The 15,121-nt window shown below is 31.9% G+C and overlaps 1 protein-coding gene across 1 annotated transcript; it reads left to right on the plus strand.

Annotated features, from left to right (window-relative positions):
• Positions 1–250: 250 nt before the first annotated feature.
• On the plus strand, positions 251–9,083 carry LOC107005024 (eukaryotic translation initiation factor 3 subunit F-like). Its single transcript, XM_015203481.2, has 6 exons — positions 251–601; positions 3,537–3,616; positions 6,515–6,744; positions 7,181–7,302; positions 7,406–7,519; positions 8,706–9,083. Exons 1-6 carry the CDS (start codon positions 380–382, stop codon positions 8,793–8,795), a joined length of 858 nt encoding a protein of 285 aa, XP_015058967.1. The 5' UTR covers positions 251–379; the 3' UTR covers positions 8,796–9,083.
• Positions 9,084–15,121: the final 6,038 nt, after the last annotated feature.

Below are 15,121 nucleotides of genomic sequence, written 5' to 3' on the forward strand. Positions count from 1 at the left end.
ATCTATTGCCTTGTGTATTATAGTTATGTGTTATCGTGTGTATTTATAGTATCATTTACAATATTGACGGTTAGTATTTGTGTCATTAATTATTACGATTTGTATAGTAGAGAGAAAGGCAAGAGGCGAGCGAGATAGAGAAGGAGAAAAACGAGAAATTTATTATAAGATTCTAACGATAGCTACGAACTATAATTCTTTTAAACTGTAATTATGTATGGTAAATACGTAATAAATATTAAAGTTCTTTGTCTAAAGGGGGAAAAAGTAGACTAGTGAAGGGCCCAAATCTGCTTCTCAATCTCTTTTGCACTCGTTGCGCGATAAACCCTAGTAACGCCACCACCTACCGTCTTGGCCTTCTTCCCGACGAGCAACAATGGCTTCCAGTGATCATACCATACTGCAATTTTCACCATCTTCAACCGGCATATCTGCAAAGGTTCACCCTTTAGTCATATTCAACATATGTGACTGCTTTGTCAGACGTCCCGATCAAGCCGACCGAATCATTGGCACTCTTCTTGGATCAGTATTACCTGACGGTACTGTAGACATTCGCAATTCCTATGCTGTTCCCCATAGCGAGTCACAAGATCAGGTTCTTTTCTCAAAATACGATTCTCCTTCCTTATTTGGGGTCAATTTAGGCTTTTTTTTGGACTTATGATGAATATCTGCTAGTTCAGTAGTTTCATTTTAATTTCAAAATAACAGAGATAGAGGTGCAGAAGTTTGGGGGCAGGGATAATGAGAGAGAATAGAGAAGTGCTATTGTGTATATTTCAGTAAATTTATGATATAAAGAGGATTTCTCTAGATGAGTTGCTGAATAGAGATTTTAAGTTTTAGTGCAAAAATTGTGAGTAATTTCTAGTGTCTTGTGTGTATTTACGATTTCTCATAAAGAGAAATTTGTGTTTTGTATGCATAGCTTAATGGTTAAACATGCACACCAAATACTAAACAATAGGATTTTGTATGGATAATATACGATACTAGTGCTTCCTCTGTAGCTTAAAATGTGTCTTTCTGCTTTCTTTTTGTTTTCAAACGATCATAGTTCTAGGGAAAACAAACAAATGAGTGTAATGATAAATATTGTGCTTAAGTAATGGAAGAAACAAGGGAACAGATAATTGGCAGAAGTTGCGAATAGTATCCTATTTGATTGCATCAATCAACCTGTCAAATGCCTAATCATTGTATCGGAACTTGTAATTTTTGGCGCCATGTTTGCACAACACGAAATACTTTTGTGTCATGTTAGAAAGAAATCATCCTTCTAATGAATAGGTAGCCCTGATTGTATTGCGGATTGATACTGAGGCAATGACTTTGACAGAAGAGGAGTGATCCTACTACATTATGTAAATATTTGATGTTCACCAGTTCCGTAATTCTTCTTTTATGGTTTCTAGTATTTTAAATGTCATTGTATGTTTACCAATCATGGTGGCCATGATTAATCTTTACAAAGAACGCGAGGAAGGTAAATGCACATAGATTGGACGAGAATGTGAATATCTTCTAAAGATTATAAAGAAGAAAAAACAGAGGGGATTGGAACAGTTGACTGAGATATCTTAAAATCTGCTAGCAAGAGAGTGAAACTCTACCTCATGTCCTTTACTTATCCAAAAAAAGTGTGAAATACTACATCATGTCCTTATCCAAAAAAAAGAGTGAAACTCTACAACAAACTTCTTTCTTCAATATGAATTTTCTATTTTGTTTCCTTTTCCATGAGAAGCCAAAGTTGAAATCCTGGGTATCTTTCTTTTAAGCATGGATAATGTACTGCTGAAAGCCTTCTTGGGCGTGCCTGTGCCTCCTTGTAATATTATTTTACCATTTTCTTAGGAAGGTAACACATTCTATCATAGTAATTAGTAGCAAATCCTTATTTGGTGGTTTGAAAAAAGTGGGGCTTGACACACGAATAGTTATTGAACCACTCAATAGGGAACTAAAGAGAAAGGAGGTCCTGTATTGCAATAAATGCCAATGATTGCATGAAGACGAAATGTTGTTGGTCATTTTAGTTACTTGGAATATGAGGAAAATGGCTCTATGAGGATTTCCGTATAATAAATAGATATGTAAAAGCTAACATGAACCACCTATATATGTATTTAATTTGATTTGTTTGGGATTATTTGCCTGAAACTAACTGATAGTTGTGATATGGGTAAAGAGCTGAATGATCTTACGAAATATTTTCAATGAAGCGTTTCCACATGCCAAAAGCATTAAAGGCTCAGTGTCCACTAGAGCTTAAGCACAGGGCGTGGTTAAAGCATGTGGTATATAATGAAAGGAACAAGATAACTAGCATTACACATTTTACAATTAAGATTGGAAGACACTACAATAAGTGGAATATATGAACTATAAACTTTATAAATCAAGCTCAATCACCACTTTGTTACAAAAATGAAGCTTTGATTTTCTAAGTGATATCAGCGTGGTGTTTTCTTCTGATTCTGTAAAATTTCCGATATCTATTCACTAAATTATATCCATTCCTAATATTCCTGTGCAGTTTACTCATTTCTTAGCTTTATTTTTACTTCAGGATTAACATGTGAGTATTAATGTGCATGCCTCAAAAGTTAAAACATAGGTGCCTGGACTAAAAGTAAATGTTATATCATCTAGGCAAAGTGCCTACTGCTATTAAAGGCTCATTCGTAAAGCGCTTAAGCCTCACGCAATATCAAGCCTGTGATGGGCATTTTCCTCACTTGGGTGGCACTTCAGTGTATGTACCAAATAGCTAAGGCATGCACGTGTATGACCATGGGTTCTACTTGAAGACGTCAACTATATAAACAATAAATATAACAGGCAGAGAGATATTGATTGTGAAAAATTTCATAATAAATTTGTTACTTTATATGAAAGGAAATTTATCTGAAGTGAAAATGTCACCTTACATCTTTCTTTGGTCTGAAGGAAAAAAAATAAAAATTCTTTGGTCTGAAGTTAATAGAAGTCAATTGACTTGGCTAAAACATAAAACTGCATCTAAATAATTATGTCAGGCTTTAAAGTTAATTTAACGATTTTCACTTCATTTATTTTACTTTGTTGTTATTTATTCTATTTTCTTTTTCGATGTGATTGTTGTTTGTTCTTATTGTTGCTTTTTTTGTTGCTCCTTTCTTTACTAAAGCTCATGTTTTAATTCTAATTTGTACTTAAGGCCCCAGTAGACATTGTGCAGTTTTGTATGGTTTTTGTCTTTGACAGCACTGGTTAAGTGCCTAATTTGCAGGATATTGAGATTAAGCATGCATGAAGCAAGCCTTTGACAACATTTCGATAGAGCAGTTTCTGCCTAATTGCTATATCTTTTTTCTTTCCCTTTTCCCCATGTTGCTTTGTGTTCTTAACTTTGCGATATGCGCGACAATGTCATTTTTATTCCAGACCATATTTTTTTTGGTGTGAAAATTATGGACCGTACTTCTTTTTGGATGTTTGTAATGCTCTTGATGACCTTTTTTTGGATATTTTATCCTTGATTTTAGGTTGCCTTGGATATTGATTATCATCACAATATGTTATCATCTCATCAGAAGGTGAATCCAAAGGAAGTCATTGTTGGATGGTAATTCCACCTTTCCGTTTTATATTTTGGTTTAATGTTTCTTTGTGTTGTCTTAGCTCCAACTATTTCCAGATTTGGGTACTTTTCTGTGTTGCTGCATTAGTGTACATTACCATTATAGATGAAAAAGATGTCTGAAATGTGAACATATGCTACATTTATTTCATATATATATTAAGTGGCAAAGTTGGGACCTTTTTGGGGGAAACTACCACAGATGACCATAGGTGGCTAAATTCTCAATGATGCCTAATGCGTTCTAGAAATGCTCTACACAACTCTGTCATTTATCTTTTATATTTTTTGTTGTAGATTTTATTTGAAGTATTGACCATAATATGTGTGTGTTGGCATCATATATGTATACATAAATATTTTGTTCAATCTTCTAAACGTTTCTGTAACTTACAGTAGTTTCTTGATGTTCTACCTTTACTTTTAACAATTTCCGTTCTAGATTTCTTTTGAAATATTTGACCATATTATATGTGCGTGTGTAGCCATCATATATGTATACATAAATAATTTTTGTACAATATTCTAAACATTCGGTGACTTACAGTAGTCTTGATGTTCTCATTCTAATATATTTCTCTATTTTTTTTTGAATAATTTATTTTTTAAAATACAAAATTCTTGTGGCAAGTGCCCAGTGCCCTCATTCATGGGACTAATGAATGACTTCCTTCTCCTACATACTTTCATGTCTACAAATTGCAGTGGATTTCCATAGGTTTTTATATACATATATCACCCCTTTATACTTTGGTCTTGTGAGTTGTGACCTTTGAAGGAAAGAGAAAGTATCTTCTGCAATAAGTAGGTGAAAAAATTTAATGCTGTAGTTCTAGCAAGGATAAGGATGCGACGGGGACTCTGTTTTTCAAGAGATCTTCCTGCATTATGTTTTTGGAGGGATGTCTTTATGGGAAATATATAGTGAAACTTCATTTTATTTCCTAATTTTGTTGCTCTTTTGAAATGTTCACTCTGGCTGTTTTGTTTTCTCCCTTTCCTTCTGTTTAAGGCCTTGATAGGTATCTATCGAGTTAGCGAACCGACTAGCAATAAGTATGAAGGATGATATATTTGTGAATTTGTAGCTGGGGATTGGCAGGAGAGCGTTGGAGGTGTATTTATGATACATGGAAAGATGTAATCGAGTGCTTGCATTCGCATGTGCTAATGAGCCTGTCAAACACAAATGAAGATATGGTTGTTAAGTTCTATTTGTATAGACGGCTGAACAGACTATGCTTGATTACTATTTTGCTTTAGTCAAGACACTTTTTATGTTATTTGAGGATACCTCCAATTTGATCTGTATACACTTGGAAGAAGTTGGAAAGAATGACAATGATGTGTGAAAGCAGGAAGAAGGCAATAGAGAGTCCAATAAATGTGACATGTCTTCAGTTTCAACTAGGCTTTAGTGTGAGAAATGGTTGGATGAGGTTTGGGTTAGTGAACTTGCTTGTGGAGAGTGGAGACATGTGATAATGGCGAAATATGGGGGTATTGGATGGGGGTTGTAGGACAAAAGCTGTGAAATATGCCTTAGGGTGCAGAATGTGGAGGAATATCTTAAAAAGTTGGGGAGTATTTAGTGGTGATGTGTCATTTTGGCTGAGTGGTGGGAGGAAGGTTGGTCTTTGGGAGTAACTTGTAACGCGAGAATAACATTTTGAGAGACTTACTTTGTCCAACACTTTTTGAATTATCATGTTAAGAGTTAACAGTCTAACAAGTTCAGAGGCTACAAGATAGAGAAGCATTTTGGGACATGAGTTTTAGGAGGAATTCCCAAGATTGGAAGGTGATGGAATTAAGTTGAATTATTTCACAAACAAAGAACACCATAGGATCATCCTGATGTTTGCATGTTGAGGACGTGAACAATGGGGTATCTTCTTCTCAAAAAAAAAACAATGGGGTATTTTCTGCTGAGTCATTTTAAGAGAAGCTTTTGATCATAAAAGAGGAAGCCTTTCCACATTCATTGGCATGGATTCCTAGGATTCTGAGAAAGGTGTGTTTTTCACTTAGTTAGCAACAAAAAGGGTAATTTCGGTTAAGAACTTGAGGAGGAGGATCCACAAAAGGAGTAATTTTGATGGCTGAGAACCTGTGGAAGAAGAGGTTACCTACGTTAGTTGTTGTTTCATGGGTAAGGATTCAAGTGAATACGTGGATCATCTTCTTCGATATTATCGGTTAGCTTCTCAGTTATGGTGGAAAATTTTGAGATGGTTTGGAATACAATCTATTAAGTATTAAGTGAAAGAACTGTTCACCTGAAACTAGGCAAGGCAGAGGAGGAGAAGTGGGATTTGGAAGGTTGCTCCACTCGCATTTATGTGGGTAGTTTGGAGAAAAAGAAATAAGAGAGCTTTTGAAGGAGTATAAAATGTTCTTGCACAGTAAGGAATAGCCTCTTAACCCCCTTTTATTGGTGCATCATGTGTTTCCTTTATGCATAGGAGATTAGGTGATGTGTAGACAATTATAATCTTTTTTTAGGTTTTCTATTTTTTGTGTACCACTACTAGTATTTGGGTGTTTATGCCCAAAGTGCAATAAAATCTTGTTTACTTCATAGAGGAAAACTGAAATCACTGTACAAATAGTTCCAAAACAGAATACACCTACTTGTTGTCTTCATGAGTAATAGTACTGGGCGCTGGTAACTATATGTTGCATATTACATACTCGATTCTTGCTGTCATCTGTCCATACTTTGTAATTGCTTTTAACTTCCGTTTGTCTTGAATATTTAGTGCATCCACCAAAGTCATTCATTGATCTGTGAACTTTCTACTTTATGTAGTAGTGAATGAGTCAAAGGTTGTAATGCTAGAGCTAATGAAACTGTGAATATCTGATACTTGGACTTCACAGGTTTTCTACTGGTTTCGGAGTCACAGGTGGTAGTGCTTTGATTCATGAGTTTTTTTCTAGAGAAACTACAAATCCGATACATTTGACCATTGACACTGGATTCACAAATGGAGAAGCTTCTGTAAAAGGTTTTGTTTCTGTGCATTTGTCTATTGGAGATCAGCAGCTTGCTGCACAATTTCAGGAAATTCCATTGGATCTGCGCATGGTTGAAGCTGAAAGGATTGGATGTATGTCTCCATTTACATCCCGTACCATATAGAACACTCTATTTTCTCTTGCATATTCTTTGTGTTTTCTTTTTGTTTTTTGATTTTTTCCCACAAACTGATGTCAGGAAATTGTAGTTGACTGAACTTTGAGGGGTTGGGGGTGGGTGAGTGGGGAATCTGATTGGGAAGTGGTAATGAATTTTTGCTTAGCAGTTTACTGAATCCCCAGTACATTAGTTTATTGTAATAATTTTGGTGATTTAATTGTCATCCACCTGAAGGAGAAATGCAAAAGTAGCCATACTCTAAATATATTCCAATATAAAGAGTAAGAAGTGGCATCTTCTCTGTGTTTTGTGGGAGAAAGAGTTAGAGAGCACAAGTCATTTAATTACCTTTGCAGTTTGCACAATGAAGTTTCTCACTGGAGTTCTCTTACTCTCCTTTACTTTAGTTGATATACTTAAGACGACTGCGGTAGAGAAACTTCCCAACGATCTTGAAGGAATGGAAGCCTCAATGCAACGATTACTTGCTCTGATTGATGACATCTACAAATATGTTGATGATGTTGTGGTAAATGAACTTGCCATACTCAAATTTTGCACTTGCAGTACTCAATTTTTTCACTTGTTTTTCTCCTGTATAAGTCATTTTCAATATTGATATTCCTTTTCAGGAGGGACGCGTGCCACAAGACAATAAAATTGGAAGGTTCATATCTGATACCGTGGCTTCCCTTCCCAAGCTCTCATCTCAAGATTTCGATAAGCTTGTTAATGATGGTCTCGAGGTAGTTGTTTGTTACCTTTAAATTGGATTTGCTAAAATCCAATGTTTTCTCCCTATTCCCTCTCCACCCTGCCTAATCAAGTGGAAAAGATGGGGAAAAAAAGTACGAATGTAGACATTATTTTATTTCTCCCTAGTTTTTATGCACTGTAGTTAGAAATGTCAGGAATCACCTTTTGGTGGTTAATTTGTGGAAATGATACGTAGTTCACTCTCCCTCCACTTAGCTTTGTGGCAATTTCTGCCTGGAGCTAATCCTTTTAGCAAGTTTTGCTTCAATTTCTAAAACATTAAAGTTTCTCATTCTACTTGAACAATTTTAGGTATGAGAACAAAGTGAGATTCTCTTCCCTTTTCTTCTTGCCATGACTTTTCCAATCCATGCGCACTTATCTTGGTAGTTGGCCCCTCCACCCCGCAGGTTCTTACCCCTTATCCTAACCATCTAGGCCCCTTCCCCTTTCCTCCTTCCCAGTTTGAAATAGTGCCCCGTCCAACCTAAAACATCACCCTTAATTGACCAGCAGCAGCTTAAGTTCCTGCAAGAATGACAGCCATGTTATCTCTTCAGTGAATAATCATACGTCTTTTACTGCCTCTTTAAAGGTAAAGTGAAAACTGAGAGGTGTCAATCTTGGGTAGAGAATCTGGAAAATGTAGTCTTTTTGTTTGCTTTTGAATTTTCGTTAAGTGCGAATTTCGACGGGTCTATTGTACTTTTCATTCCTGACCATTTCCTCTCCTTGTTAGACTTCAGTCTTGGTTCTTTTCTTTAGCTTTAATCAAAATAACTTCACTCCCCAACCACCAGGCCTTCCCCATTCTCCACTCAGCTCTTCCTTTTTTTCTCTGTTTTCTGTTTACAGTTTAAGTTTTCTATGATAGAATACCATATGATCTTTCATATTAAGTACATGTATTTGGACAAAACATTGTGATTCTGTTGTGTTAATAGAATGTAGAGTAAGGGTCTAGTTGCAATATCATGAAGTGTTTGTGCTACAAAAAATGGTCTAGGGGCTAGGGCCAAGCAAAAAGTTGAAGTTGCTCTGAGTGGTCGTAGAATTATTGTGTGGATGTGGGCACCCTGAAAGTCTTGCGTCTAATGAATCTGTCAGTTACTATTAATATGCATGAAGCTTAAATCAGGCTGGGTTGGCTGAACCTGAGTTAAACTTTCCTTGCAGGATCAATTGCTCTTGCTCTATTTGGCAAGCCTCACAAGGACACAACTGAGCTTCGCAGAGAAACTGAACACTGCTGCCCAAATCCTGTGATGATGATTTTGTAGTGCAACATGAAAAATTTGTCTAGGTAACTGATTTTTGGTCAGAACGAATGATATGAGGTTTGGTCCTTTTGACCAACAGGGTGTCATCAGTTTGGAGAGTTGTATGCTATATTTCGTTATTAGTTTACATTGTAGCCTCGTTGATTTCCCCCTCGATTTGTACAAGATAAATACCATAAATGGTGAAGACTGAGGTATACCTTAGCCTACTTTGATCTACTGAGGATGAGTTTTAATCTTTTTTTGAATGTCCCTGAAATCATTTTATTGAGCATTGGCATTAGTTTCTTTTCAACTTTTATGTTGTTGGATCGATTGTTTTGAACCTCATTTTGTTAGTAATGAGAAGTGTTAAGTCTGACACTTGCCTCGAAAAAAACATGCAGCAGTGCAGTTGAGTGTATGTAGACCTTCATATCTACGTCGTAGAGATAGAGAAGTTTACCAGAGGTTTTTGTGCAAATCAGTTTGAAAAAGAGAGTGAAGAAATTAAAGTAGTAACATCAATGAAATAAAGCAAAATGAAGAGTGTATAACATATAGAAGAGTGAATAGTAATGGCAATGGAATAGTGTGATAATCGAGAACACAAAGTGATAACCGAAGTAACTGTAGAATAGTGCTAATACTATTGGTAAAAATAGGTACAAGTATGACCACCAAGTTGATCTCGCTAGAAAATATTCAGATACTTCTTTGGTCTGCCTTTACATCTCTCGACTCACACCATTAATCAACCTCTAATGCCTCCTAATTGGAAAGTCTACATCTCCTTTTCACGTGCCTATCATATCTAACTTTTCTCGTTTTATCCACTATGGAGGTCACTCTCACCGTATCTCGAATATCTTCATTCCTAATCTTATTCTTAGTCTAACACTTTAAAGGATTTTCTTTTATTAAAAAAATTGATGACGTGGCTGAATTATAATTGTCTACGTGTTAAAAATGGTTTTGCAAAATCACCATTAAAAAATAATGGCATGAATGAATCTTTTCTTTAACGGTAATGGCATAAATGAGCCAAATTTTTAACTGATGACATAAATAAGCCTTTTCTAAAAGTCTAATGGCATATTTGAGTCTTTTCCCTTGATTAAATATTATTCAAACAGTCAAGTATTAAGAAAACTTGAAATAATCACTTTGACAATTTTTCTCCTTTCTTACAAATAAAGTAATCTAAATCGAAAGAAATTTTGATAATCCAATTGATTGAGTATTTGATTTTTTTTACTATCATCAACGAGAATATTACTATTCTGTCTGTCTCAATTTATGTGATACTTTTCATTTTTTTTAGAGTCAAATAGTTTAAGTTTTACAGATAATTTGCGCATGTAATTTTCAATTTTTTTTAAATGAAATTAATATATTTATAAACTATGTAAAAAGTACTATGAGTCATAATAATTGGTAATTCAAAATGTATATAAGACTTATGGAAAAACTTAAAAAACTTATGATCAAAGATAAATTTATTTCTCAAAATTCGAAAAGTATCACGTAAAATGGGACGGAGTAATAATGAAGTAAGAAGTACACAAATCAAGGCTTCTAATGTACTCCATGGAGTTTTAATCTTGATGTGTGCAATAGAATTGACAAAGTAAGAAAATGTAATGAGTGGAGTGAGTAATTGTTAATGTGTGATAAAGTTGATGAATTTGAAGAGATTAATAAAACAAAATAAAATAGAAGTTGTTTCCATTAAAAAAAAAAGGAAATAAAAAAAAAACCTAACCTCCAACCACCTTTTTAAAAAATACTTCATAAAAGAAACCCTTTATTTTCAAAAATTAGCAACGATAAAAACACTTATAAAATGATCATATTTTAAAAATTTAACCATACAAATTATGAAAGTTAAAATAATGCAATCATGTGGATGATACATGAGAATTAATATTTATAAAATAATTTATATATTAAGATAATAAAGGAATAATTTGCAAAACAAATATACCTTAAATTTAAAAGAAGTAAACATAACATATATATGTATGAATCGTCAATTAATTTTTTTATTTGGTCCCCTTTCATTTCTCTTTGGTCCAAATTGTTTAAATGCATTCAATATTAATATTTCAAACTCACATGGATAGAGTTATTACAAAATTATTGAATTTTTTTGATATCGATATTTATTTATAAGATTGATTTTGAAGTTGGGTGATGTTAAATTTTTTATATAAATTGATTGTCCTTCAATTATTTTAATATTGGTTTTTAAATAAAAAATTAGTATTTATAAAAAAAAATTAAAAACTCAATGGGCGTCTCTCAATATTAATTGACTCACTATTTAATATAGTAAATCCATTGATTTTTACTTCGTTTTGATCATAATTAACGAGTGTCCATGCATTTTGACTTACGATTTCAATCTGTTATTAACATTGTTCCAAAGTGTAATTTCATGATGCTTCTCTTAGGAAATATAATATATTTGTCAATATATTAACTTAGTGTATTTTGACTTGTCCAAGTAAAAGTTCATTTTAAATTGATTTGATTTATGAGAAAACTTTACAAAATATTTTAATTTTTTTGTTTGATATATGCCGTAATAAAGATACTCTAAAAGTATATATGTTGATAATTTAACAAATTGATTTTTAAAAATTAAAGTTGATAAGAGCTAAATGGATTAGAATATGAAACATTTTTCTTCTCCTTAGATGAGTTGTTTCCACTATTATAGGATATAATTTGACACCTATATTTTTTTGTCCTTTGGAATAAACATCATAAAACATAAAGAATCTGTAGCAAATAAACAGATATACTAAAGTAAGGTATTTCCAAGTTACATCGCAATGAAAAAAATAAAAGAAATATTGCATTTTAATTTATTTATTTTTTTAACCCCCCCCCCCCACACACACACTCATGTGTATTCTTCTAACCCTTATAATTGCTAAATATTCATTCAACAAGAAAATCAAAAGACTATTCGGACAAAATTTTGAACTATCAAAACCTAATTTGAAATTCAAATGATCACAAAAGATAAAAAATTCAATTTTGGTATGGAACTAGACTTTATCAATTGTAAAATAATTATCAATTCAAACTTTAGACTAGAGATCTGCAAGAGCCTAACTTCCTTTTAATAGAATAATATAAATAAGTTGTAGTTTTTATATAATTATAATAATCATAAAGAAAGGCATTTACAAAAATATATTTAACATTTGAGGGTATTACATAGTAAAATGCAATTTAACTTCAATATTTTTAACACAGATAAAATTTATCTGATGTATACATATGTTTTACTTCATTAAATCATAAAATTATGAAAATTTTGCATTAGTTTAATATAAATACACCATGGATAAGTCTTTAACATGTTGACTATAATTAATAATAATAAAAATTAAAGTATGTGCCTAAAAGATGTGAAAATATGTTAAATATAAAGGGAAAAAAGCAATAAAACATTTTTCATTCTTTGGTGGCTAAATTATAATTTCATCATTTTTCTCTCAATTTCTTTTTAGTTGATTGATTACCTTATATTGTTAAAATAAATAAAAATCTAGAAAGTGACAAAAATAGTCCATTATGTTTGAATCCATGTTTAAAATAGTCCTTTTAAGTATGAATTGAATACTTGTAGTAATTTTTAAGTTTGTTAAAAATTATTTTTTCTGTGTCAATTTATATAACACATTTTTTTTAATTTATCCAAAAAGAAATAATAAAGGACCAGAACTATTTAGTACATATTCTTAAAATTATTTTAAACCTAACCTTAGATATGATTATGAAAATATTAAAATTGCAACAATATAACAGAGTGTCAAAGAACATGGAAATCAGCTTCACTTAATTAAGATCAAAGTATTTAACATGTTTATTTTTTGACACTCTACAAAAGATCATTTAATTCCAGGCAAACTTATAAGTCATTTATTTATATATTCAAACATTCCAGGTGTATGAATTAAATAAACATCGACTTATCACCTACTCTTTTCATTCATTTTTATTTGTTCGTTTCATATTTTACACATTCCTTAAAAATAATTGTAATTAATATGAGTAGTTTGTTATAATATTCGCATTAATTTATATACAATCTTAAGTCTTGAGACATGATTTGAGGGTATAATAAAAAATAATTTTTTTTAATGTGTTAAAAAGTAATAATTAAAAGTGAACATTTTATTTTTATAAATAATGAACAAATAAAATTGAACAGGGAGCGAGTAACTTAACATGTATACTATTTTTGTGTCAATTAGTCAATATTGTGTATATTGTGTTAGATACTTATGTGTCCTATGATTTAATGCCATGTGCTCTACTAATTAGTAGTCAAAATTATCTATAAAAGAACAAGGGAACATAAATTAAGTGAGTGAGATTATGACCCATCCTTTTTTATATTTGACAATTATACAATATAGTCAAAGAATATTTATATCTTAAGAGAAAAATAATCTCAAGACAAGAAAAAACAATTTTTTTAGTCATTAATTTAAAACATAAAGAAAGAGATGCATCATACAATTCAAAATAGTGATTGATGATGATTTAATCTAGATAAATTGACTGGTCTAGAAGAATTAATGCAATAGATATAGTCCAAAGTCTTTAATTATATATATATTGCTAAAATTGTCCAACTAATAGTATAATGCCTTTGGATGGATGACTTTTACAATTTCATTATCATATTTATAAGCTTTAATTTGGTTCCAATGATAGATCTACTTGTCTACTTATGTGACCCCCCACCCCCTACACACACCCCATATCAAAAAGTGTATAGTCCCCCACATTACTCCTAAGTTGCTCACATCACAAGAGGATTCAAGTAAAAAAAATTTTAAAAATAGAATTTTTTTATCTTAAAAATAAGATAATTACCTACTGTAACAGATAAAGATAATTTGATGGAACAAAGAAACGGGAACAAAAAATACCAAAAACATGTTGGGACTTAGCACATTGAAAAGGATTTATGTCTTTTATATAAAAAGGATTCATAATTTATTTACATGAGAAATTAAAGTCTCAAGGAGGTATATCATAGCTAGGGAAAATAGAAATAGACTATATGGGTAATGTGAGAGCCTCTAATTAAGGACTAAGAACTATTTACATTGTTCACCAACTCATGTTCTAATATTTTTGCTTTAGATAATTGGTTAGGCCTCTAGTTTTTCTATTTTAGTAGGTTAGCTAGTAATGCAAATTGGCTATGTTTCAGTTGATGATTATTAGAATGGAAAGGAATAGTTGTAACCCCCACCCCCCCAAAAAAAAAAAACTATTTACAAGTGGTTAGTTCATGTTTTCAACTATTAATGTGTGCTTATAGCTTAAAATCATCAAAGTATATATATATTCTGATGATATCAATGAAAAAGAAGCAATGGTTTAGTGAAAACACTATCCAGTTATCATTTGATACCATTAGAATATATAATATTCCGATGGCATCAAAGAGGAACATGCATTGTTTTAATGAATTAAACCGCTCATTCACTGTTTGATACTATCAGAGCATGTATATACTCTAATGGTATCTAGGATGAAGAAGCATTGGTTCAGTGAATAGAACAGGGGTAGTCAGGTAATTAGTTTGGATCATGGGTCCAAATAGGGTCAATATATTAGATTGGATTCAATTTGGATAAACACTTTACCTAATGCGTTTGATTTGGGTAATTTTTCCTTAATTAGTACAATATGTGACTTACCCAAAAAAAAATAAAAAAGAGGAGAAGATATATATATATATATATATATATAAAATTTAAACTGTTAATCAAGAGTGATTAATTTTTTAGGGATCGTTCGATTTGAAGACAAGTTATGACAAAATTAGATATGTTGAGATTAGTTTTGCTGATATTATTAGTAGTGAATGTTTGATTTTTTATATTAAAAATTATATGTATTGCATAATTTCTAATCATAAGTTGTTTATTTACAAAAAGTTAAAAATACCCTCCATGTATAACATATGAAAAGTGATGTATAAAAAAGGGTTGAAGGTGTATTTTTGTCATTTTAACTATTTTATTTCGAAATATATTATTATTTCACCTAGAAATGGAAATAACTTATTTCAATACTAATTATTAATTTTTAGATACAAATTTTATAACTAAATAAAAAATTAAAAATATACTATTACAATTTAATCCCAAAATTATCTCTCTTTATTCATCGCATCAGATTAGATGTTTTAAAGATTGTGTCCATAAATTATTGTTGATAATTCATCCTCGATCAAAGCACCAACATTTAGTTACATGTCAAGATCATAGTTGTTGGTGGGGGTGGGGGGGG

Source organism: Solanum pennellii, chromosome 11, assembly GCF_001406875.1.
Source record: "Solanum pennellii chromosome 11, SPENNV200".
Lineage (NCBI taxonomy): Eukaryota > Viridiplantae > Streptophyta > Magnoliopsida > Solanales > Solanaceae > Solanum > Solanum pennellii.